The sequence below is a fragment of the Orcinus orca genome, chromosome 12 (assembly GCF_937001465.1).
Source record: "Orcinus orca chromosome 12, mOrcOrc1.1, whole genome shotgun sequence".
In the NCBI taxonomy this organism is placed as follows: Eukaryota; Metazoa; Chordata; class Mammalia; order Artiodactyla; family Delphinidae; genus Orcinus; species Orcinus orca.
Genome location: NC_064570.1, coordinates 42,282,444 through 42,309,825, shown reverse-complemented (window position 1 = coordinate 42,309,825; position 27,382 = coordinate 42,282,444). Strand labels below are relative to the sequence as shown.

Genomic DNA, 27,382 nt, shown 5'->3' with positions numbered 1-27,382 from the left:
GAGGCAAGAGGAAGATGGCGGCGGGGGCGCGGTGAGGTGTTGGCAGTAGAAAGGGGTTCGGGTGCGGGGGGCGGGAGAACGCGGAGAGATGGCCCGCGCCGGCTGCAGGGCCGGATGAGAAGCGGTCGCGCCGCGGGTGTAGGAGAGAGGAGGGCGCCCGGGCGCCACGAGAGTATGACGGGGCTGTATGAGCTGGTGTGGCGGGTGCTGCACGCTCTGCTCTGCCTGCACCGCACGCTCACCTCCTGGCTCCGTGTTCGGTTCGGCACCTGGAACTGGATCTGGCGGCGCTGCTGTCGGGCCGCCTCCGCCGCGGTCCTAGCGCCGCTCGGCTTCACGCTCCCCAAGCTCCTGGCTGTCGGCAGGAACGGCAGGAACCGCCGTCACCACCGGCATCCGCGCGGGGGGCCGACCCCGGTCGCCGCCCACCCGCGGCTACGCTGGCGCGCGGACGGCCGTTCCCTGGAGAAGCTGCCTGTGCACATGGGCCTGGTGATCACCGAGGAGGAGCAGGAGCCCAGCTTCTCGGACATCGCAAGCCTCGTGGTGTGGTGTATGGCCGTGGGCATTTCTTACATTAGTGTCTACGACCACCAAGGTGAGACCGGGAGCGGGTAGGGGGCCCGGGGCGTCTCCGGCCGCGGGTACCGCGCATCGGGCAGGTGGACCCGGGGCGCGTCGCTCGGCACAGCCATCCCGGCTCCGCGAGTTACCTCGTCCGGAGGCCCTTAAGTGCAAATTATGGTGCTGGCGCTTTCGAGGAAGGGAGATAGGCTTAATTGGACACCAACTAAGTTCCTGAATTCGGTTCAGTCGCTTTCTACATATTTAAAAATATTTCTTATTCGTTATAATGTCCCACTAAGGTGGATGATGTTTCTGTACCCTTGTTTCACAAATGAGGGAGCTGAGATAACAACATTCATTGATTTGTCCAAAGTTAGAGAGGTAGTAATAGGAGGATTGAAATTTTAGCCAGTCTGTGCTTTTCCACAGATTTACCTTTTTGTTACACCGCAGTGGTTCTTCAGAGAGGCTCAAGGCACTGTTCTTAAGTCACCGCAGGCTGTGGAGGATTTATGCGTAAGCTAAGTGGTTGGGGACAGGTGGCATTTGAAGTGGGTTTATGAAGAGTACGTGAGAGACTGGATAGACAGAAAGGAAAGTGGTCACCGTCTGTCTTCGGAGGTCTGGGTTGTTGTGCGATCCTTGATCCTCAGGGGCCAACACAGTACTTGTCCTCCCATAAGTTTTGATTGAGGAAATTTTCACTAGGGAATTTTTGTAGGTACAAGACTTCAACATTGTTCGCGTAGCTACAAACCTAAAGCACAGTGCTGGGCATATTCCTTGGATTTTTACATTGAATTTCATGGATTCTCAGGCTTGTGGGGTGGAGGGTAGACACACTCACATGAGTGGCATGGGTAGCAACAAATGTTGGGAGTTAGTAACTGCTGTGAGAAGGGGGAAGAGAAATTCTCATTGGAGAAACTTGAGAAGTTCCTCCAGAGGAAATGGCGTTTAAGCCGGATGTTGAAGAATGAATAGATCAGGTTGGGGAAGGCTCTAAATGTCATGTTTGGGTTTCAGTCAAATCCTGAAAGCCATGGTATTTCCTTAAAGGTAAGAATGATTTAGGAGTATTGGTATGAAGGAAAGAAAACTAGTGTCTTAGGCTCTGTTCAGTACCTTAAATTACTGGTATGCTCACAGAAGCTACAACTTGATTTTTAATCTTTAAGTCTTTGTTAGGCAGGTTTAAGTGTGACATTTTGTCAGAAAGGTTAGGTTGAGGTCAGACAGCACCTCTTGCAGGCTATTAGAGTAATCTTTGGTTGACTGATTGCCTTCCTTGCAGCCAGCAAGGAGTATGGTGACTCATAGCCTGTCATCATCAAATGAAAATTTACCCTGAAAGGTAAAGTTTAATATACTCAGGGGCTGACATGTTATGGAGCTTGCCAGAACAATAGAAATCACAAGACTGTTATAAGGCGATGCACTCTTTGCTTAAGCAACGCAACAGAAACGTTGGGGGAAAAAAGTAAGTGAAGCAGAAATGGAAATTAATTAAAGCTGTTGAGCAATGTGGTGAATTCACTTTAAGTGAGTCACTTATATCCAGGGGATTCTTTTAAAGCAAGTACCTTTACCTTCTAGTAGAGAAGGAAAATGAATAGCTGAATAGTTTAAATTGGTGGCTGCGTACGAACGCAGATTATAATATTGCCACACTTCCTTGTTCTGGCAATTCCTGTTCTTAAGTTGCTGATGTGATTCAGAAATAGCCTGTTTCATATTCGCTAAAAGAAAAATGATTGGTAGTGAAAAGGAAGAAGTCAAGCTAAGCAAAAGGAGTTTTACGGAGCATTTTCAGTGCATGGACTGAAGAGCATTTTGTGTCTACTGTAAAAGCAATTTCAATTAGGGATAAAGGTTAATTTCATTGTTTGAAATAAGAGGCTTTCAATTTACTCATCCTTGGTTTTGACTGATTGATTCATTCATTTAACAGGTGACAGATTGGGTGTGTGTTAAGTACCAGATACTGTTCTAGGCATGAGAGTGCCCCAGTGAAAAAAACAGACAAAAATTCCTAGTCTCCTAGAACTTACATTTTAGTGGAAGTCTGACAAATATTATAAATGAGTAAAATGTATTAGATCATAAAAGCAAAGAGGAAAAATAAAGCAGGGGACGTGGAGAGGAATGTTGAAAGTCAGTGGTGGAGTAGGGGGTGCGGTTTTAAATAGAGTGGCCAAAGAAAGCCCCCGTGACTTTTGAATAGACCTGAAAGAGGTGAGCGATCAAGCCATGTGGATATGTGAGAAAAATTATTCCTTTTTCAGGGGAACTGTAAATACTTAAGCTATATTCAGTTTTCCCAAACTTTCACTTAAACCTATTTCTATGTAAATATTTAACTGATTTTAAAAATCCTATTGACATACTCTTAAACGTCAATTTATTGAGTACCTACTGGGATACAAAGAAGTACAAGAAATTGTCTCAAAGAGTTTATACTCAAGTTAGGGATAGTTACTAAAAATTAATGCAAGCTAATATATAAATGCTAGTGAATGGAAGAGACTTTAAGGAGAAAAAAAGAGAAAAATCCCTGAGGAGCAAGGTAACCTCCATATGTCCATAGGAGGTGACATCTGAGATGGGCCTTGCAAAAATAGGTAGAATTTGGATTAGCATAATCAGTACAGTGTTCTTTGTGTGTGCGTGTGTGTGACAGAGAGAAAGAGAGAGAGAATGGTGAATTCCCCATTGGCAGCATTCCCATTAGAGTAGATTGAACAACAGCATCGAGCAGTGTGTTGGGATCAGTAAATATAATAGGTAAGTTTATGTAATGAAAGGTTGAGAAATGAGGTAGGATGAAGGCTTGGCCACCTGTTCTGGTTATCTGTAGCTTTGTAGTCTACTCCAAAGCATAGTGTTTTAAAACAATTTATGAGTTGACTCGGTTCAGGTGGACAGTTCTTCCTTGGGGTTAGTTCTACTCATAAGGCTACAGTCAGGTAGTAGCTGGGACATAAAGGTTTCTTATCATACATTTAGTGCCTGGTTTGTGATGGCTGGAATAGATGAGGACAGGTTGGTCATCTGTCTTCACATGGCTAGCTTAAGTTTCCTCATTTAATAGTGGCCTTGGCGTAGTCATACTTCTTTTATAGGCGTTCCCAAAGAATTAGCCAAAGGCCAAAGCTGCAAGACTTCTTATGAACTAGCTTAGGAGATCATACAGTGTTACTTCTGGTGTATTCTCTTGGTCTGAGAAGTCACAGGTCTGCCCCAAATCACGAAAATGGAGCGGTAGACTTTACCTCTCGATGAGAAGATGGCTTGTGCAGCAGGAGTCGGGGCTGGGGCTGGTGGCAGCCATCTTGGAGACGAGCTACTGTACCACCTTCCATTTTCCCCTGTCTTGTGCCCCTTAACCTCCCAAATTTGTATTTAAATCAGTGTTCATTCTAATTATAGTTGGATTTAGATTATATTTAATTTTTAGACTAAAAAAAATCCACTGATATTTACCTTGGTTTGACTCTGCCAACAGACTGATATTTTCATCTACCTGCACTCTTTCCTGATTATCATCAAGAATTTCTGCAAGTAATAATTTCATCTGTCAGAAATTGGAGTTGTTTTCTCAGGTATTTCTTGAGCTCAGAATTCTAGAAGGGAGATTTGGCTATTTTGTCTACATTATTATAATTTAAGACCATAATGGGGCTGGTACAAAAATTGGAGTTTGGGGCTTTTGGTGCTGTAGCCTTAGGGGTGTTATGCTTGCTTGGGTTCACTTGAAGTACGCCTAGATCCAAGTTACCTACAGATACATTATTATCTTCAGTGATGGAACCTGTTCATGTTGCTCAGCTGTATTGGTGCCATGCTGAGAACCTTGCTGTAGGGCAGTAGTTTTCAAAACGTGGTCTGTGGACCATCCGTGAATGAGTCATTGGGGGTGTTTATAAAAAATACAGATTCAGCACAGTTATTGATCAGACCAAATTAGGGGAGTGGGACCTGAGCATCTCTATTTTTATTAAGCTACTTATATGATACATTTGCACATTGAAGTTTGACCCTAACACAAATGAAAGGATACCCTACTACTTGTATTACATCAAATTATTCATTCATCCTTCGTGTTCCTTTTCATAAGTGAAGATAATCTTGGGTGGGTCTCAATATTAATTATTACTTAATATTACTTTTTTATTTCTATTTTATTTTATTAGTTAATTTTTATTGGAGTATAGTTGATTTATAATGTGTTAGTTTCTGCTCTACAGCAAAGGGAATCTGTTATACATATACATATATGCACTCTTTTTCAGATTCTTTTCTCATATAAGTCATTACAGAGTACTGAGTAGAGTTCCCTGTGCTATACAATATGTCCTTATTATTTATTTTATATGTAGTAGTGTGTATATGTCAATCCCAATCTCCTAATTTATCCCTCCCCCACCCTTCCCCCCACCGGTAACCATAAGTTTGTTTTCTACATCTGTGACTTTATTTCTGTTTTGTAAATAAGTTCATTTGTACCATTTTTGTAGATTCCACATATAAGCAATCATATGATATTTGTTTTTCTCTGACTGACTTCACTCAGTTTGACAATCTCTAGGTCCATCCATGTTGCTGCAAATGGCATTATTTCATTCTTTTTAAATGGCTGAGCAATATTCCATTGTATATATGTACTATATCTTCTTTATCCATTCCTCTGTCCATGGACATTTAGGTTGCTTCCATGTCTTGGCTATTGTAAATAGTGCTGCAGTTAATTATTACTTAATATTACTGTAAATTGGAGTGATCCAGAATAAGGCATTGCCTTCTATGTGAGAATTCAGCAACAAAACAAACCTTTTGTGTTGCTCTTTTTAGTGTTATTTCCGTAGTTGTAAATCTATACTAGGTATCGTAGGAAATGGTTTTTGGATTCAGATTTCTTACACAAGAATTTAAAAGATCTGCCCTGTGTACTCCCAGCCTTCTCAACATATTTCTCACTATTTTATATCCCTTTTGCTGCATCCATAATTAGGTTACTTGATGTTCCCTCCTTCTGGAGTGTCCTCTTCTCCTTTTCTTGGCAAATGGCTATCTAGCTGTCAAAAGGCTATCATTGATCCTTTTAAGTCTATCCAAACTATCACCTCTTAGGTAGTCTCTCTCGGCTATTCCATTCCTAATCTTGCTCTGTCCTTGAATCTCCTTAAATATCGTACATCTTTAAAGTTACTTCCATTCTCCCATTTTGTGAAGTAGTAGCCGTATGTATATGTGCCCGAACTTCCTTACTAGATTGTAAGCTTTGCAGATGCTAGCTGTCCTTCTAATTGTTGCTTCACCTACAGATTGTAGCTTGGTGTTTGCGTGTAATGAGTAGGTCAGTATATATTCCTTGAATTGGAAGAAGGGGCTGCATTTCTTGTAGATAAGAATGATGAACTGAGTTGTAATTTGTTTCCCAACACCAGTACCCAGAAGCCTTAATTAAAGTAGTGGGGGGAAATGAACATAGTTTGCCCTAGTTTACTTATTTGGCACACTGACACAGATGCTGTTGGGAAATATAATTTTATCAAGTATTGTTCTCCTTACTCTGAAATACAGAGTTGCCAGAAGTGTTGAAAGTCTAAATATAAATGTGATTAGATTTGATATACAGACAATACAAACTAGAGTACTTGTCTTCCCTCATGTGGAAACTCGTGTAAGGTAACATTCTATTTCTAATCTTCACCTTTGTATAGTACATTTCAAAAATATACAGAATTTCACATTTATCTTAACATCCTGGGATGTCCTCTTCCCTTTTTCTACCAAAGGGCTAGCTACCTGTCAAAAGCTATCAATAGATCCTTGTACATCAATTCTCACTATTACCTGCTAAGTAGCCTCTCTTGACTGTTCCATCCCCAGTTTTGCTTTGTCTTTGAAAAGCTCTGTCCTGCTTTTGAACTGACCTCATTCTCTGAGTACCTTTCTATTTAACCATACTGGATTTATGTATGAAAATAAACCTTTCCTTAATAGTAATAATTACTCTTTGTTGCACTTTTACTATGCACTAGATGCTATGCAAAGAAGTGAATTAAATCCTTAGCACTTTTAGCAGTCAAGACACTGAGACTTAGAAAACCAAGAACCCATATATAGGAAGGGGCAGATCTAGAATTTGAATCAGATTTTATTCCAAAGCTTTGGTACTTAAGCATTATGCTGTACTGACTTCCACTGAGAAGAGAATGTAACCACAGTACAGTCATGTTAGTACTCTTCTGATTATGTTGTGTCATCTTAAAGTCTTGGTAAAGTGGGTACTTATCTAGAGGTAGTAGAAATAATTTGTTAAAGATATTTAACGGTAAATAGAATTTTCTTCATACTACTAATATAAACATTCATCCTTTGAGTCGTAGGACACACTTGACTTTTTTAATCAACTAAATTTAATTTTATGGAGCTCCTGCTCTGTATTGAACTGTTTCCTTGTCAGGTGAGCAGAGTCTGGGAAGACATTCTCATTTTAAAAATGTGCAGTCAGAGGCTGAGAAAGCCCACTTGGCTAGTTTATTTTAAACATCTCTCCTGCTAAAGAACTGGGACTTAAAATTTAGCCAGCGCTTGTTCCCGTATGCTGTGCCACCATCACGCATATCTTTCTTGGTACAACATGCTCATTCCAGTATAATTGTTGTTCTATGAGGTATCCTGGGGCTCTTTCTCTCTCTCTCTCTCTTTTTTAAAATTTATGTATTTTATTTGTTTATTTTTGGCTGCATTGTGTCTTCGTTGTTGCGCGCGGTCTTTCTTTAGTTGCGGTGAGCGGGGGCGGGGCTACTCTTCCGTTGCGGTGCGCGGGCTTCTCATTGCGGTGGCTTCTCTTGTTATGGAGCACAGGCTCTAGACAGGCGGGCTTCAGTAGCTGTGGCTCATGGGCTCTAGAGCGCAGACTCAGTAGTTGTGGTGCACGGGCTTAGTTGCTCCGTGGCATGTGGGATCTTCCCAGACCAGGGCTCAAACCCGTGTCCCTTCCATTGGCAGGTGGATTCTTAATCACTGCATCACCAGGGAAGCCCTCCTGGGGCTCTCTCTTGAAATAAAATTGTTTAATGGCTTGTAAGATTTATTTTGTTATGACTACTTCAGTCATGTAAAATTTTATTGGTAGATTTTTTTAAATTATTGTTCCATATGTTTTTTTCTCTGAAGGTTGACTCTAATAGTGTTATAATTGGATTGTTAGAGAATTAAATGAGGGTAACTACCAGATAACTTACTTAGGTGTCTTGTTTAAAAGAAGAAAGGTAGACTATTTCGAAGGATGGGCGTTTATTTGCAAAAAAGTATTACTTTAGTTCCTTAGCTGGTGAGATGCTTTGTAACCAGAGAGATTGCTTCAATGTTTATCTCGCTTTTCTTCCCTTCCTTTCCCTTGTTCTTATAAACACTTGCTAGATATTTCTTTAAAAATCTGTTTCTATAGAAGGGAAGGAATAATCACATAAAAGTTCAAATTTCAGATCTAAAAGAAATACTAAACGTGTATTTTGAAAGTCTCATTTTCTATAATTGATTATTCAGTTCATGTAAATTTTAGAAGAAGCAGTATTTAAGGGATACAGGTAAGATTTGCTGATTGAATACTTGTTTAATTAAACTCTTGGTTCCCTTAATTCGAAAAAACTATTGCATCATGGCGTTATTACCCGGTTAATGTGTACATAGTTGATTGTTAGGGTAGACTGAATGTTGAAACTTGTAAGTAATTCTAAAATGTAATTTTAACTATTAAAGACCCCAATAAGGTCTTTATATCCCGAACAGTATATAACCTGATTGGTGGATAGGACATACTTAATTCCACTCTCTTTGAAATATTTTCTCTCCTGGCTTCCATGACATCATGTGTGGTTGGATTTCTTCCTATCTTGCTGACTGTTCCTTCTGAGCCTTATGTCTGGCTTGTTTTCTCCACTTCTAAAAGTTGAGATGTCCTAGGATTTTGTGCTGTATGTGTGCCCTTGTCTTTCTGATGTTCACCCTATCTCCTAGATCAGAGGTCAGAAAACTTTTTCTTAAAGGGCCAGCTAGTAAATATTTTAGACTTAGTGGGCTGTATGGTCCCTGTCACAAATACTCAACTTTGCCAGTATAGTCAGAAAGTGGCCATAAACGAATGGTGTGACTCTGTTCCAATGCTGACACTCAGGTTTGAATCTCCAGTCCTTATCTCTCCTATAATTCCAGGCTCCTTTATCTCACCCTACCTAACATCTCCACTTTGATTTCTTTAGGCATCTCAAATGCTTAACATGTCTAAAACAGTACTCTTGAATTTCCCCCCTAAACCTGCCTTGCTCAGCTTTTTTCCAATCTCAGAAAATACCTTCCAACCAACTGCTCAAGCTAAAAATTTAGATGTGAGTCTTCTACATCATGTTCTACCTCTAATCTTGATCTTCTAGAATATATCCCAAATTTGCCACTTGTTTTGATTCTTCATTGTAGTTGTCCAAGTTTGAGTTTTCATTATTTTTCACCTGGATTAATGCTGTAGTAGCCTCTTAATTTATCTTCAGTTCTGTTCTGACCCCTGTATAATCCATTCTTCACCCACCAGCAAAGTGATCTTTTTTGGTAATACTATTCAAACTCTGAATAAAACCTTCCAACGGCCTCCCATTGTACTTGGAATGTTTTCTGAATTCAGACCTTTATTGTTAAATAATGCAATTGTTAAAACAATCATGAGACTACCACCAAAGAAGGATACATGTTATACAAGTGAAAAAAGCAGGATACAAAATTGCATGGTCATATATGCCAAGATTACACATGCATGTGGACAAAGGCTAGGAAATGTTAAAAACCAGAAATAATTGTATTATGACAGTAAGATTAAGGGACATTCAATTTATTAGGAAGGATGGTTAGGGGACATATCCTTATTGTCTAAACTTTGAACATCATACTAGAATTAGAAAAGGATATTTCTTAGGATATAAAAAGAAATCTACATTTGGTATAGTAAGTGTTTATCAAAAACACCAAAAACATTGTTGTCTTTCTGAGGTCCACCTTTCCTAACATAATATTTTATTCTTTCTTGGAAATTGTAGGTTTTTCTGGGTGTGTGCATGTGTGTGTTTTAAAAAATTTCGGCTCTTTCATGTAGCTTTTCTATATATGTTTCCAGTTAGCTGACATGTGGGAAATTGAGAGTGCATGAGATATAGTTGTAGAGCAACAAGCATAATGTAAAATTCTTTAAGTCATTATTGCAAAAACTTATTTTATATTCCCAAGTCATTCTTAAAGAATTCAAATATCTGTTACCTTGTGACTTCTTAAAAGCCTTTTTAAAAAGAGCTCTAGTCTTAGTTTTTTTCAAAACATTCTGCTCATTTGTAAAGGGGTCAGCTTTATTTATTTTATGAAGTTTAACTTTTGGGGGAGGGAAATTCAAAATTTAATAGTAAGGTGGATTTAGCATTGGTTATCAGCATTAGAAATAGTTACTGAATTGAATAATTAGAAGCCAGGAGACCTGGATTTCAGTCCAAAGTCTTAGACTCTTGACCAAGGACAATTGCTTGACCTTTCTGGGTCTATTTCCTCATCTGTAAAAGGATGGGATAAAATAATTCTTGCAGTTCATTGTTATATAACTCTGTAAAATACAGGTTTCTGAAAAATTTGAGTATTTGCTAATGTTTTTCCCTTAGATTAGTTATTTCTAAATGAATACAGTCTCAACTTCCTTTTGCATAAAATGACTTTTGTTATAGTTTCTTTACTTTTATTGATATTACATCATTTTGGCTTTAGTTTAAATTCTGTGAAGGCAAACAAGATGAATTATGATATGAGAAAAAGACTCTTCCACATATCAATTTATTATGATATCGCCAGAGGAGTTGCCTGTCTCACTCAAAGGCATTCTTATAACTTGTTGCATTTCTTGTGATGTGAAGTGTGTATGTGTAGACTTTGAATCCTGAAGAAAATTATAAGCTGAGAATATTGCTTATGGGAAATAAGTACCATAGAGTATAATCAGATTTCTGGATGGGGGTCAAGCTGTGAGGTATCAGGAATTATTTTGCTGGCAATCTATCTTATTTATGCATTTAGCACTTCTCAGAAGCTATACTTTTTAATTTCATGTCTTCATCCAAAGCAGCCAAGACAAAGGTTCAGTTTAAAATAACTTCATGGAGGTCTTCTTTGTAGAAGGTACTTTGTGCCTCTAATATTTTTTCTTTTTAACAGAATTTCTGCCTGTATGCAATGAGGAAGTGTCTCCTTTTATTGTGAGAGTTTCCTGGAAATTTCTTAAAAATTCCATTCAGTGACATGTCCTTTTAGGTTTTGTTGTTGTTAGGTGGCACTCTGTGCACTGATAATTCAGTTTATTAAGTAAACGTTGAACTCCTGCTATGTGGAAGGTGCCTTAGGGGGAAAGAAATGGGTAAGACCCAAGTGCACAAGTAAGACTACAGTACAGTGGGGTGGGGGAGAGTTAAGCTGTAACTAATAAAAAGTAGAATATTGGTTTGTTAAGGAGTTTGAGCAAAATGTGGGTATTTGGAGGGAGTGAGGTAAGTCAGAAGAGAAATTGAGCCTGGCTCAATCTGGCTGGGGGACTCAAAGTTTTCTTGAGGGTAAATGACATTTCAGCTGGCCTGTGAAGAATTAGAATTTTATAGGTGTGGGGCTGGGGAGGTAACAAAGGATGAAGGTTGGAGTCACTCCAGGTGTTTGCCTTATACTGGGGATAGAGTACTGTAGAGAAATTGGAAGCTTCAGTTATTTCATAAACATACATTATTTCTACCTACCGAGTATGGAAGCGTAGAATGGAATGTTAATGCTGATCTGAGCAGTTTGTTCTTGATACATTAAGCATTTTGGGAGCCATTGAAGATAATAAAGTTGGAATGTGCGAGGATTACAGATGTAGCCTAGGAAGATCAATCTGGTACTTAGTCTAGTGATCCATGCTAGAAGGGGCAGGAAGGCCCATTAGAAGGTGGTTCTAATATTACAAAGAAGACTGTTGCTTGAAACAGTGGGGACAATGGACAAAAGGAAATGGGTACAGGGAAACATTGCTGTAGAAGAGTAAAGGGCTTAGCATCTTAATAGGGCATTGGGGGTGGTGGTGATAATGCTAGAGAGCAAGGAGGATGCCTGGTTGACTGAGCAGGTAGTGATGTCTTTATTATAAATAGAACAACAAGAATAAGGGCTAATTTTTTTTGGGGGGGGGCGGTACGCGGGCCTCTCACTGTTGTGGCCTCTCCCGTTGCGGAGCACAGGCTCCGGACACGCAGGCTTAGCGGCCATGGCTCACGGGCCCAGCCACTTTGCGGCATATGGGATCTTTCCGGACCTGGGCACGAACCCGTGTCCCCTGCATCGGCAGGCGGACTCTCAACCACTGCGCCACCAGGGAAGCCCAAGTTTTTTTGTTTTTAAACAAAAATATAAACAGCTTTACAGCAGTTATGATTTTAAATCACCTATTGTCCCATCAACCTTACATATTTACTGTTCTCATATTGCCTGTTCTCTTTTAGGCCTTATCCCTAAGTGCATATAAGTTTCACGCTTACAGTACTGTTTCTTTTTTTTAACCTGATGTAATATAAGTGTTTGAGAGCTAGCTTTAAAAGATAAGCTGCCAAGTTTTAGATTTGTTCATTTTCAGATGCTTACAGAACTTCAAGTTAAGATTAGATGTTTGAATGAACTGAAAATGTTAGGAACAAAATGCTGATCCTGTTTTTACTTAAAATTTTAATATTTTGTTCATCATGGATGTTTTGCATTAATTTTAATTTTTAAAGACAGTTATGTAAATAACTTTACACCAAGTTATTATTAATCTTAATTACTGGTTTTTTTTGTAAACTACCCTCCACCCCGTCCCCCCAGTTTTGTCTTATTCATATTACCCTGGTCCTGACGCTGAGTGGTATTAAAGTCCCGTGAGTGACTAGAACCAGAGAGGGAGGAGCACATGGACACGAAGAGGGCTGAAGTAGGAACTCTGAGGAGTAATCTCCATTTAGAGGGAAAGAGGAAAAGGATTCAGTGCAGAGTGAGAAGCGGCCATTCAAGGAGCAGATTGGGAGTTGATCCAAGGGAAGATACTCACACGAGCTGGGATGAGGATAGGATTTTGAGAAGGAAACAGGTCTCTGACCTGTCATGGTCTTGCTACCAACATTTATTTGTTGAGTGTCTGTTCTGTGCTTGGCCCTGTGCTAGCCTCAGGGCCCTGTGTTTGTAAGCAAAACAGTAGGAGCCCTACCCACGTGGTGCTTATATGACCTCTTTTGAACACCCTTTCCTCATGTCTCTTAATCACTTTTACAATAACCCCACTTAAATATTCTGTCATCACCTGTCTAAAACTAAACTTGTCTTTTCCTTCAAACCAGTTCTCTTTGTAGAATTTCCCTTCTTTTTAAAAATGTTATCATTTTCTGTTATCCAGGATTAAAGTCGCAGAATTTTCTCTGTGCACCTCTAATCAAGTCATATTCTTTATTCTCTCAACTTGTCTTTTGTAGTGAATCCTTTTCCACAGCTTTATCAAATTATGTGTGGAATATTGCAATAGTCGGCTGCCTGGCTTTCTCTATGACCAAAAACCAAACTGTCACCAGGTTGGTTTTCCTAAAGATAAAGATTTCCACACATTTCCACAGGAAATGAGTGGTTACCTACTGGGTAGGCAAAATGAATAAAAATTAGGCCTATTCCCTTGCCCCTTTTCTCAAATCATTTGTACCAGCAGCATTTGTCTGCCTTTTGAGCATTCAGTGCTTTTTTTCTTAAGCATCTTCCCCATCTAACTATCCTCTCCATTTTCTTCACTTTAACTTTCTGAGGTCAGCTCAGCTTAAGTCTTGCTTGTTTGTTTACAGAGTGTTTCCCTACCGGAGGAGACTGCTTTCATCCTTGAACTGCTATTACACATATTCAACCAAGTTGCCACTATACAGCATATTCAGCAGATTCTGTGCTATTTTATATATATACTTATTATGTTCTCTCTCACAGTTAATCTTTGAACTGTTTTAAAGACAGGACTGAGAATACAGAGAAGGAACACTTTTAAAGATCAAAAAGGCAATGGCCACTAGAAAGCTGGCCTCTCTGAAAATAGCCAAATTGTTTTTAATTAGAGCTCTCTGTATTAGTTTTATACTAAATATATGTCACATAGTTCCTTCATCTTTCTCAGTGATATGATAGTAATTATAGTTTTAATTTTTCTGTGCATGGTTGGAGGATCAGAAACAATTTTATGTAATATATTTTCATGCTTTGTTTGAATTTACTAAATTTTGCTTTCTGTACTTTTGTCTATTCTCTACTTTTTACATAATTCATATTATTTCTTCTTACCATAAAAACAAATGAATCAAATTGAGGTGATAGTATTGTGTGCACAGAGTAAATCTGTAGGGGAATTACATTAGGCTGGGAGAGAGGAAGATAGAAGCTTTGGATCACTGCTGCAGTTTATAAGTTCTCTGACAAGTCTCTTAATGGTCTTACTGAGACCTGGGCATCCGTTTCTTAATCTGTAAATAAAGGTGTCAGGTAAATGGTCTCTTAAAATTTCTTTCTAGGTCTAAATTTCTCTCATATTCATATTGACACAGAGTTGTTACCCCTGTCCTTTTTTTTGACTTTAGCCCAAAGCCAGACTCTTGTAATAACAGAGTTTTGTTGTCATGTTTTCCTTTTAGATTCTAGTTTAGGATTAGTCATCAGTGATTCACTTGGAAATTGTTCAGTTCTGGATCCAGTGTTGTTTTCACAACAAGCATCCGTTAATCATTGAAGAGGATAAATTAACCTAGTTGGGATTCCCTTTTTTTTCTTTTTAAGGTATTTTCAAAAGAAATAATTCCAGATTGATGGATGAAATTTTAAAACAACAGCAGGAACTCCTGGGCTTAGATTGTTCCAAATACTCACCAGAGTTTGCAAATAGTAATGACAAAGATGATCAAGGTAAGTGTGAGTGTAAAATTGAATATCTAACATATGCAGATATGTTTTGTGTTTCAAGGCAGATTCTGTTACTCATTCATTTACTTATTAATTTTGCCCTGTTAGTCTTTATTATCACCATCTTTAATCACCAGAGTTAGACTTTTCATTCTTCATCTTGTTAAAAGATAATATTCAGAAAAAGATAAAATCATGACTCATGGATATTAAAAAATAAACACGTTAAAGATTTTATTTAACTCAAACAACCAGGAACCAGGTAGATTTTACAGCCAATTCAAAGAGAATCCAAAGAATGGAGATATTTATAGATCAGAAATATTGAAATAAATATGTGAATAGAGGCAAAACTTGTTTTTCAATGGAATTAGAATGAACATAATTGAACCTCTACCAGGCAAAGAATTGCATAAACAAGAATTGGGCATTGGGACTTCACTGGTGGTGCAGTGGTTAAGAATCTGCCTGCCAACGCAGGGGGACATGGGTTCGAGCCCTGGTCCGGGAAGATCGCATGTGCTGCGGAGCAGCTAAGCCCGTGCGCTACAGCTACTGAAGCCCCTGCGGCTAGAGCCCGTGCTCCACAACAAGAGAAGCCACCGCAATGAGAAGCCCACCTAGTGCAATGAAGAGTAGCCCCCGCTCGCCGCAACTGGAGAAAGCCCATGCACAGCAACGAAGACCCAACACAGCCAAAAATAAATAAATAAATTAATTAATTAAAAAAAGAAAAAAAGAATTGGGCATTGCTGTCAGTTACCTAGAATCCTATCAATTGTAAAACAGCTCCACAGAATCAGAATTTGATAAGGTGGATGTGTGTGCTACAGACAATTCATATTCTGTTGAAGCACATTTTTTTCCTATAGTCTTCATTTTTGTCTTCTGTGTTATTGCTGACTGTACTAGAATTGTAGATGGCGTTTTGAGTAGGAAATTGTAAGTTACCCTATAATTAAAATTTCTGTTTTCTAGAGGATTTATTCACAGATACAAGGTCATTCTGAGCACTTTGAAAAGAAGGCTGTATGTAAATATATACACAAATGTTATGTATTGGTTCTTTCAGAGGAGAGTAGCCAGGTATGTTTTAATATTGAAATTGAAGGGCTTAAAAGATTCTTGTTTACTATAAGAACTGTACTTTTATTTTAGTCTGAACTTAATATTTATTAATATCATAGGTTGTAGACCCATGATAAACAAAAATGTACATAGTCCTTAAGTTATTTTGAAATATATCTGGAAGAGGGTATTTTTTAAAATATCTTGTTTTTTTTTCTCCAGTTTTAAATTGCCAATCGGCAGTGAAGGTGCTGTCCCCAGAAGATGGAAAAGCAGATATTGTGAGAGCTGCTCAAGACTTCTGCCAGTTAGTAGCTCAGCAGCAAAAGAAATGCACAGATTTGGATGTAGATATGTTAGACAGTTTACTTAGTAAGTCATATATGTTTGTTCTTAGTTTTGTCCCACAAGGATACAGTATGAAGGAGACTATCTAAGTTCCATTTTATTGTTGTTGTCATTATACTTGTTATGTTTCTGAAGTTTAGAGACACACATGTGAAAATAGTTTTGAGATAATGAAATTTGTATTCCCCTGGCTTGCATGAGGAATTATTGGTAAAGGAGAGGATCGATCTAAAAGGATTTGGGGGGAAGTGATGAATATTCTTAAAAATAGGTCTTCTACTTCTGCCTCCCTCTTTTAAAATTTATTTTGATTTATTTTTTTCCAGTTTTATTGAGATATAATTGACATACAGTGTTCCTCATTCTTTTTAGTTTGAACTCTCTTGAATATTAAGTTTGAACTTAATAGCTATTTAGGAAACAATCCCAAGAATATTATACTGCTATCATCTGTGACTCCTTTTATAGTATTCTTTCTCTTATGTTATACCAACTTTACCACTATATTTGTCACGTTATACCAAGTGTAACATATTTTATCTGTTTTTCTTCAATTGTTTATAAAAGCCTTTAGTTTGCTTATTCTCTCTAAAGTTCCCTAGGAACTTTTTGCCTTAACTTTATGGTCTTTTTTGCTTATTAGCATTATCCTTGATCCTTTTGAAGAAAGGCAATATTTCTAACAAATTCATGTCTATATGAATATAGCCATACAATTTCAGACATATTTTTTATTCATTCACATAGATTCTCCATTTACCTTACTTATTAATCATCCATTTTCTAATTCTCAGTCATTTATTTAACCCTCAGTTCTTTGTTTCTTCTGCTTTGACATGTCCATTACAGAGCACAGTCCCTCTCTGGCCTCTTGGTCTCACTAACTCCCTACTTTCATTGACTATTCACTTCTTACCCTACTTTCCTATTCTCTGCTCTGTCATTGCCTAACTATCGAGGCTGAATGAATAGGCTTCAAGTAAACCATTGTAGGTGTTCTCGAGGCAGAGGTTACTGGGGTGTTGACTGTTTCCTGGATCCTATAAGTCCCCAACCAGAGAGTAGTTTTGAGGATGTCCTAAAAGTGATGCAGGGACCAAAGGTAATCCTTCAGATAGCCTTTGGAGACCATGTATTGACTGCAGGGGTTTTAGACCCATGATAAACGAAAATGTACATAATCCTTAAGTTAACTCATTAATCTGACAGAAGCAAACCCTCTGAATACTGTCGCCCCCAAGAGTTCCCTTGTGACTGCAGTTAATCTCCACTCTTATTGCCAATATGAAGCAACTGCTTTGTTTTCTTCTAGAATTTTTATAGCTTTAGCTATTATATTTAAGTCTAATCCATTTTAACTTAATTTTTGTGAATGATGTGAGGTAAGGGATACCAGTTATTTATCCACCACCACTTGTTGAAAAGACTGTGTTTTCCCCCTTTAATTACTGTGGCTCCTTTATTGAAAATCAGTTTTTCATGAATCTGTGAGTTTTTTCCTGGACTTTCTATTCTATTCCATTGGTCTATATGTCTGTCCTTAAAATGCTGCAGTGTCTTGATTACCATAGCCTACCGTAATAAACTTTGAAATTCAAGTAGTGTAAATCTTTCAACTTTGATTTTCTTTTTCAAAGTTTTAGCTATTCAGGGTCCTTTACATCTTCATATACGTTTTAAGATGAGTTTGTCAATTTAAAAAAACAAACTCTGTTTTAATAGGGATTGAGTTGAATCTGTAGCTCAATTTGGGGAGAATTGCCATCTCCACAATCTTCACTATGTTCATCTTCCAATCCATGAACATAGTATATCTCTCCATTTATTTGGGTCCTAATTTTCCTCATAACAATGTTTTATAATTTCAGGGTATAGAGTTCTACTTTTTTCAGTTTATTCCTAAGACTTTTATTCTTTTTGATGCTACTGTTAATGAGATTTTTTCTTAACTTTATTTTCAGATTGTTTGTTGATAATATATGGAAATACAGGTTGGTTTTTTTAATACTGATTTTGTATCCTGCTTTGCTGAAATTTCACTTAGTAGTTCTAGTAGTTGTTTTTGTAGAGTCTTAGAATTTTCTAAATACAGGATTATATTGTTTATAAATACAGGTGACTACTGCTGTCTCTGCTCAGTTTTTCTATTTTTAATTTTATTCTTTAGTCTGGCATTCTGTGTCTGCATAGTTTAATGTGTCAGACAGTGGTTTGCACACTGGTTGTGCTCAAACACCTTAAATTTGTAAGGCTTCCAAGATCTTTGTGTGATGTTGGAGGGTGCATTCAAGTCAGTTCTCAGGTCTCCTTGGCTGTTACCTTTCACTGGACTTTCTTGCCACCCTGTCCTGCTTGCCCTCCTTCTTCCCTTGCATGTGGTATTTTCCTAGTCAGCCTGGATATGTGGAGAGCTTAAATGAACCAGTGTTTCCAGCATCTCCCTGTTAAATTTCTATCCATTGTTCTGCTTGCCCTAATGGGGGGCTACAACCTCGGGGTAACAAAGCTGTGGGTTTTCCTTTTGAGTCCATAGGTTTTCACCATTGCTCCCTCCCTCCTGCCCACAACCTCCAAATTGAGTCCATATATTTTGGCTACAAGCAGCAAATCTGCTAGCTTTTGCTGTCAGTCCCCTGCTGGTAAAACTACTGTTTCCTTCAGTTGATGGAGGATAGAGACATGGGGGTTGGGGGCATTCCCAGGCAGGAAGACCAAAAGACCTACAGTTCTTACCTGAAGCTCTAGCTGGTGTTTTGTTTTTTTAAAGAATAGTCATCTGCTCTGGTTAATATCCAGTGCTCTTAAGTGATTGGTTTTGTCCAGTTTAATACATGTTATTTTTGGAGAGGATTCGTCACCCTCTTCACACCACTATTAGCCAGAAGTACCTTCTTGCCTTTTCTTTTTGTGTGTGTGTACTAAAGAGGATTTGCTTTTTTAGCAGGAAGAAGAGTATGTGTTCTACTTAGTATATTCACTCTGCCAACGTAGACTTTTAAAGAGACTTTGTTGTGGAAATAATTCTTTATTACTGCTGAAGGGACCTGTCTAATCCAGTCCCCTTATTTAACAGATGAGGAACTAAGCCCTGGAGAGACTGTGTGACCAGAAAGTTAGTGGCTGAACTGAGGTTATTAGAAGCTGTTAAAACCTGAGTCTCTTGGATTAAAGCATCTTTTCTGTTATACCAGTGATTCTTTATTTTAAGATTTACTTTACTTTATTTTTAAGCAGTTGAAATATTTCTATCCCATTTTTCTCTCAAGCCAGATCTCATATGGAAACCAGTCTGTGAAGCAAAAAATGGCCAGAACTTGGTTGATGCAGGTGTACAGTCTCCTTTTCCCCTCCCAGGGAGCTTGGGCTCTGGGGAATACTGAGAACATTTGTACTATATAGCTAGAAGTTGGTCTTTCTGGAGTTGGTCTTGCTCTGTAAAATCAGAGCATGGGAAAGGAAAGAGAGTAGATAACTTTTTAAGTTGCTTTTCATCTCTGAAGTTATTTAGTTCTGTGGCCAGAATAAGTATTAAGTCCTTAAAGTAGTGAGGGTCCCAGGATGCGAAGAGAACACTTAAGTTGAGTCTTGAAAGATAGATGGGATTTGGGGGCTACTTGTAGGGTTTAGGATGGGAGTTGTGTTACCTCTCCTTATCAGGTAATCAATCCAGTTAAATGGCCTTTAGAGAAAACTTCCACATTTGGAAATAACATAGATATAAAAGTAGATGTTGGGCCATGGAATAGGGGTATGGAAACATACAAATAAAGCTTCTGAAGAGAACAGATACGTAAAGCATAAGAAACCAATTTGATGAACAGATTTTGCCATTGGTCGTTTTTTGGTAAGCAATGTGTATTAAGTTCATGTGTCTTTTTCTTTCCAAGGTTCAAATGGTTTCCCTGATCCTGATTTAGTATTGAAGTTTGGTCCTGTGGACAGCACACTAGGCTTTCTTCCCTGGCACATCAGGTTGACTGAGATTGTGTAAGTAATTAAAAGTGTACTGACTTTGGTTCGATCCAGCAAGAGTTTCTTGAACCCAGCACCGTGCTAGATGTGGTGGGAATTCCCAAAGAATTATAATACTGGACCCTTTCCCTCAGGTATTTGACAGTATCAGTGGTGAAATAAAAACCTGTATCAATGACTCAGACACAAGAGAGCATGTGGTTGTGCAAATGTTTGGTATTGAAACTAATCATCGTAGGAGATCAGGAGTGAGAGAGAAAGCTGTGGGCCAGAGTTGTTGATTCCACAGAAAAGATGTGACTTGATCCAGGGTATATAAAATGGGTAGAATTTTTGTAATTAAAGAAAAGGTGGGAAGTGTAGGGGGTGAGCAAGGGGAAAAAAAAAGAAAGGCTGGGGGGGAGGGGCAGGGCGTGAACATCGCCTTTGAAAGAAATAGGGAACTGGCCACACCAACGCAGAGAGTTAGTGTTAGATAGCAGTATAAGGTGAAATCAAATTGTTTGGGGGTGTTGACATTGGGAATGCTTTAAATATCAGCATAAGGAATGTGTATAATTGTTTAGAGAGGCAGTAGGAAATTGATGAGCCTGTGGGTAATGTGGGAATGGTGATTCTGGAAGATTTGTTGGGCAACTATGTACTAGAGTAGATTGGGTTTGGGCAAGGGTGAGGTAAAAAGACAAGTGATGAGGCCATGCCTATAATTTATGGGAGAATACACTGATGAGAATGTAACTGCTTATTTGGCAAACTTTTTGTATAAAGGGCCAGAGGGTAAATATTTTAGGCCTTGTGGGCTATATAGTCTCTTGGAACTGCTCTTCTCTGTTGCCACTAAACACTTGCTAGTATAGCTAAACAAGCATGGACAGTATGTCAACAAATGTGTGTGACTGTGTTCTAATAAAACCTTGTTTACAAAAAACAGGTGGCAGGCTCCTGGGCTGTAATTGCAGACCCCTGATTTAAAATAAAGGAGAGACTTAGGAGCCTTAGAATATATTTAAATTCTGGGTCTTAGGAGGAATATACTACAAATTTTCTTTCTCATGAGAACTAATTACCAAGTATACTTGCAGGCCTAGCACTTTACTATCAATAATTGCAGTAAAAACTAGAGTAGAAATGAAATGATTCCTAAGTTCTTAAGCCTAAGTGACTGGGTGAATTATGGTGTTATTGAGACAAATGGGAAAGTCAAGGGACCATTGATTTTGAAGGGAAGATGTTGAATTCAGGAATAAAATTTTGAGGCCAGAGTCTGTTTAGATGGAAATACTTAAGAGAGCAGATGAAGATGTCGAATTGATGCTTGGATGAGAAGTCAAGGCTAAGGATGGATCTTTGGGAGTTGTCAGTACCTAGGAAGTAGAAGTAGTTGAACCTGTGAGAATAGAGGACTTCCCTAATGTGTTCATAGAAGAGAACAGTACCAAGGGGTCCTGTATGAAATGCTTCAAGCTGGGGGCAGGAGGGAGACGAAAAGAACACGTAGCATGTTAGGGTCAGAGAGGGCTGTAGGTCATCCAGTACTGCCTCCTCATTTCATAGGCCAGGAAAATGGGGAAGAGACATTACTCAAGCTTGTAATAAAGTGGAATTAGAACCCAAATCTCCAAACTCTGGGTTTCTTTATGGTGATATGTGTTTCTCTTATCTCTTCCTCCCCCCACCCCAGGGGGTTTTCCAGGTCATTTCAGGTGCCTTTCAGGTGGGCTTTAAGAAAGGTAGCAGTGATATTTTGTGAGGTTGGGAGTTGTTTGGTAGGAAGAGTATGTCTTAGAACATAGATCTTGGTTTGAGTCTTGGCTATGCAGCTTGGTAACATGACTTTGGAAAGCTATTGAAACTTCTCTATATTTGTAAAATGGGCATTTCAATCCAGAGTTGAGGATTTAAATCTGATCATGGGCATCAGATCCTGGCACCTAACAGGCTTTCCCACAGATCTTTGTACATATGTCTCTTATAGCTGTATAATGTTATTTTGAGGTTTGCTCTCTATTTGTCTACCGTCCACCAGTCTGTAAGCACCGTGATGACAGGAAAAGTGTCTTGATCACAATGTAGAGAAGACTGGAGCCCTGATGGGACAGACCAGGAAATAACAAGACTGCTTCTGAGCCACTGAGGGGTAGTGACACTAAGTGCTTCTTGAGGAGTGATAGGAGATGAGGCTGTTGATAAAGGGCGTAAAATGAAGACAATCTAGGAAAGTGGGTAGTTTGAAGACATTGGAAGCAAGCTTTTAGCAAAAAGAAAGTCGTTACATTTGTCCTTGAGAATATCATTTCAGTAGAGTGAATAAGGTAAAAGATTGATAGCAGAGATTATTAAGAGATAAGGAAATGGAGGGAAACAGGAGGCTTATTTCAGAATTCTTAGCAGTAAGAGGAAGGATAAAGATTATATGTCAGTTATATCTCAATAAACCTGGCAAGGGAAGAAAAGGAAGGATAATGAAAACATAGCTGAAGAGAACCACAGGGTCAGGCAGGAGTTCATTATGGTAGGTTTGTTTAGTCCTTTTCTTATGTTCATGTGACTGTAGAATTCTTAATGTGAGTCTTGTAATCTGACTAGATCTTGGCTCTGATTCTGTTTGAAGTGTCCAAAACATCAAAGTAAAGCTGTATAAATTCGAGATTTTTTTTAATGTTAATTATTGAAAATTATTTTAAGTCTTTAAAATACTTAAGGGGAAACCCTCTGGCTGTATATTCACTTTGTCTTAAAAGTGCTTGTCTTCACATTGTAGTTGCCCCCTTGAGCAATCGAAAATTGTGGAGATAAATATTGTTCATTTATTGGTTGCTCACCACATGGCTTCAGTAATCATCATGTGGGGATGCTGTGTTGCTCTGCCAGCATTCAGCCTGACTTTTGTAAACTGTTCAAGTAACACTGGCTTTACTCTGACAAAGCCGAGTTCTTGAAGTAAATTTGAGTGAGATCTTTTATAAATAGCTCTCCAGTTTTGCATTAATCTGGACTTATGCTTTAATAGGTTCTGAATCTCTCTAGCACTACACTGTGCCTTCATCTTGGAGGATAAAAGAATATTCCAAAGTATAAAAGTGTCAGAATTGAAAATGGGCTAACATTCCAATGAATTCATTGTAAGTTATGTCTCTTAGTAATTTTCACTTTATCCTTAGAATTAGAAATATAATGTAAACCAACAAGGACCTACTGTATATATAGCACAGGGGAACTCTACCTGATATTCTGTGATAACCTATATGAGAAAAGTATCTAAAAAAGAATGACTGGGCTTTCCTGGTGGCGCAGTGGTTGAGAGTCTGGGTCCGGGAGGATCCCACATGCCGCGGAGTGGCTGGGCCCGTGAGCCATGGCCACTGAGCCTGCGCGTCCGGAGCCTGTGCTCCGCAACGGGAGAGGCCACAACACACACACACACACACACACACACACACACACACACACACACACACACACACACACACACACACACACACACACACACACACACACACACACACACACACACACACACACTATGTATATGTTTAACTGAATCACGTTGCTATATACCTGAAACTAACACAACACTGTAAATGAACTATACTCCAATAAAATTAAAATACTTTTTAAAAATCCCTTTAAAATCTCAAAAAAAAATAAAAGAAACATAATGTATACATTTTTTGTTCAAATGGTCCATAGATCTGTGTGAGCAAAGGATAAGTCTTATCATCCTAAGTAGATTGCCTTCAGAAAGGCTGAAGTCCAGTGCAGCGTTTATGGTACTTTGCCACTTTCGTTCTTGCTTTAATCTTTTGTAGACTCACCTACCAGTTTTAATAAATTTAAATAAATTTTATCAGCAGAATCTTGCCTTGTGTTCTTTAAAAGTAGTATAGAAATTCATGGTTTAGACACAAGGTTTTTCAAAGGAGGGAGACGAGATCTATCAGATGACATTTATGTCTTAGATGCCTGGTGGTGCAAGATTGTTAGGGAGCCTCAAAAATAAAAATTAGAAACTTGGAAATAAAAAAACGTTCTGAATCTCCATCTCTCTACAATTTGCTTTTCTCTTCTTGTGAAAGGAGGGACTATATTTTATTTGAACTGTTTCACAGTGAGTTTAACAATCATTTAGTAGAAATAGTTTGACGTACTCTAGGCTTATAATTTACTTTCTTCTGTCCTTAATCTTTTTGGTCATTACCTGTCTGGTTCCCCCTCCAAATTACAGCATATCATCTAATTGCTTTTTTTCTCCTTTTATTTTTTTTTTCAGCTCTTTGCCTTCCCACCTGAACATCAGTTATGAGGACTTTTTCTCTGCCCTTTGTCAATATGCAGCCTGTGAACAGCGTCTGGGAAAATAGTGATCCCTGGTTGTGTAATTTGATTTCAGGCTTTTGGAGAAAAGGACTCAAGTGACTCTGATGTTTACAAAGCACCTATGAAACCCTGTACACACCTAGTTCATAATCCTCATAATTTATCAACAAACACAAAAAAGTGTCTTACTTGAGAGTAAGAGTACATGTGAGTGAGTGAGTGTGTGTGTGAGTGTGTGTGTGTGTGCGTGTGTGGAAATAAACTTATAAATGGGGGAAGTATTGGAGGAGGATTTATGTGGACTTGCACCTTTGAGCAAATAGCAGCGATGTTTTAGGAGCTGAAATTTCAGATTTACAGGCTTCAGCCCCAACTACTTCCCTTTTTTGTGGGGAGAGAAAGGGGTGGTTAAAGCTGTTTTGTTGTTGTTTTGGGGGGGGAGGGGCATAACTTTTGTTCATTCTTTCCAAGTGACCAAACTTTAATTTTTAAGAATAGTATATTGACGTATTAAATGGAAGCATTCTGAGTTTGAGGGATCTCCAGAGGAATGGAGTTCTGTGTTGTTCACATGTTAAAAGTTTGCTCACCTTTGGAGCAGAGGGAATACCTATTTTCAGACATCCGTCCATTTTCATCTCTTCGTTATTGTCAGTGTGACTTGAAAATGTCGCTCTGTTGTCTGTGTTCTGGGTTGTGAAGATCACTTGAAAAAGAACTCTTACAACATTGAAATGCAGAATTAAAAAAATTTTAAATATTGTATGAGGCAGTCATAAAAGGTGAAAAGGTTGTAATCTTAAAAGTAAAGGTGAAACTTTCCTGAATAAGGAAAGAAAGTTTTGATCTCCTTTTCTGTTTGGTGGGCAGTGGGCTAGATAGTACCCAATGCTGGTTTAAAAAATTTCCATTAACTGTGTTTATTTAAATAAGCATTTGAGGGAAATTACCGAGGCAGCTCTTTTCCTCAAAGTAACCTCTTCCTCTTTGGAATAGCACATTTAGGACCATGTTAGTACCCAGGATTTTTACTTAATAAATCCTGATGGTGACTTTGCGTAAAAGTATGATCTTTAAGTAAGATTGAGGCCTGTGTAGGTAATAAAACATTACCAAAGTCTACAAAAGTAATTTAATTTTGCATGTTCTCTTTAATGGCAGAGAACAGCACTGGTTCTGTTCCTTTTTAAATGAAGAAATGATTTTTTGATAGGTGTTTAGTTTTTCTTCCCTCACTGCTGATACTCGGACAGAAACCATTATTCTTTATATTTGATGGGCTGTTTTCAGAAGAATCTTATTAACAAGTGCACAATAGTTATCCAAAATTGTATGTTTAGAATGGAGTAGTTTAAAAACTAGGTCTCAGAGTCTGAAAAATAGCAAAGAAGACTGGATTTGGAAAGCAAGGTCTGGAATTGCTTGCCAAATTCTGAGGCTACGAAGAATAAATGTTTTGACTTTGGATTCCAAAACCCCATTTATGATTTTTAAAAACACTTGAAATAAAATGATATAAACTAAATTTTGGTTCAGTGACATTACTTTGCACATTGTAGTTCTTTTGTACATTGTGAGACTTTTTTTTTTAAGTCTTAATTTATTGCTAAAAGCTTTGTGTGATGCTACAGCATATCTCTAAATTTTACCAGAGAATTTTTTATTTCTGTTCCCCTGTACTGTCATGCATGTTCTATTGAGGCTTTTTGGCCTTAGTTGAAGACTGAATTTATGCCTTTTATAAACATGTGTCTTTTTTAAACATTCTGGAATATATATGGTTTTAATGAATTAAATTTAATGGGCCCGATTGAAGTGAAGGAATTTAATAATATTTGTTAAAATGAAGTTAGGCAAATAAATTATCCACTGCAATATAGCCAAAGCCACTAAAGGTTTAATAGTTGAGTCTTTGTATTTTTATTTCTTCTTATATTTCACAGCAGTGTAGTGTTACACATTACAGTAAATCTGTAACCTGTGACCTGAGTCTGTTATAGTCCTAAGTAGGAAGAGACCCTTAAAACAAGTTGCTGAGGATTCTGATTTCAGTTATAGGCATTCCAGATCCTTCCCATGAGTTTAACTGTTAGTACAGTCTCCACAATTTGAATGACATCAGTCATTCTGTAATTCCTGCCCAAATCATCTACTAGTTATGCATTATCAGCGGTCCCCTTGCACTCCCAAGAAGAACTGATAAAAACTTTAAAGAAACGTGTTGTTTGTCTTGATGTGTTTTGAAGAATATTGTCTTTAAATTGTTTCTTCTTGACACTGCCCACAATGGAAAAATTATCAAATTAAACCTACCTTATGGATGGCAGCTTGGAGCTTAGCAAGAGGTTGGAGGGTTTGAATTCCATTCCCAAATTCTGGTTGTGTTTTGTTTCTTAATACTGATTACTGTTAGAAAGTTTGAAAGCTGGTTTTGATGTGAATAGCAAATTCTGGTATATTGTGACTAAGGCTTAATAATGCCTGTCTTGAGAGAAGAATGTGTTATAATGTTAATGAACAGTGCCAAATACACTGTACACATCTACAATTTAATCTTTGAATGTATGTTACTTGATTAGTTCCCTCTTTCTGTGTGATGGTACCATGCATAGAGTCAAATCCTTGTGATGTTTTGTATGGCTGTAGACTTTGGCAACATGTAAATAATGTGTAAAGCAAGTTTTTATGATTAAGGAATCAAATTTATTGAATTTTACTATTGAAAGTTGAAACGACATGTATGAACAAAAACAATAAAAGAATATACACTTTTCATGGACTATAGTATTATGTGAATGCTACATTCTAAACATGTAGGGACTGCAAAAATGTAATGAGAAACTCATATGACAAGATAACAATACTATTTTTTTGGATGGTAAGTTCTTGATTGAAGTATATTCTCATTTTTACCAGATTAAACATTTGGAATCGTAAAATGTTATTTGCTTTTTGCCAGGTAACAGTGAGGTAAAATTCAGCTTCGCCGTTGGTAAAATTGTCAAAATTCCACAGTAATTAAAATCTGAACAGTTTTTTACTGAATATGGAATGCCAAGTTGAAAATATATATGTGTACTCTTTTAAAAAGGAATTTGAC

The 27,382-nt window shown here is 38.1% G+C and overlaps 1 protein-coding gene across 1 annotated transcript; it reads left to right on the top strand.

The window, feature by feature from the left end:
- On the top strand, window positions 1–27,055 carry NUS1 (NUS1 dehydrodolichyl diphosphate synthase subunit). The gene is made up of 5 exons (XM_004264678.3): window positions 1–598; window positions 14,455–14,580; window positions 15,868–16,017; window positions 19,881–19,980; window positions 24,236–27,055. The coding sequence occupies exons 1-5, from the start codon at window positions 115–117 to the stop codon at window positions 24,324–24,326; spliced, it is 951 nt and encodes a 316-aa protein (XP_004264726.1). The 5' UTR covers window positions 1–114; the 3' UTR covers window positions 24,327–27,055.
- The last annotated feature ends 327 nt before the right edge of the window (window positions 27,056–27,382 follow it).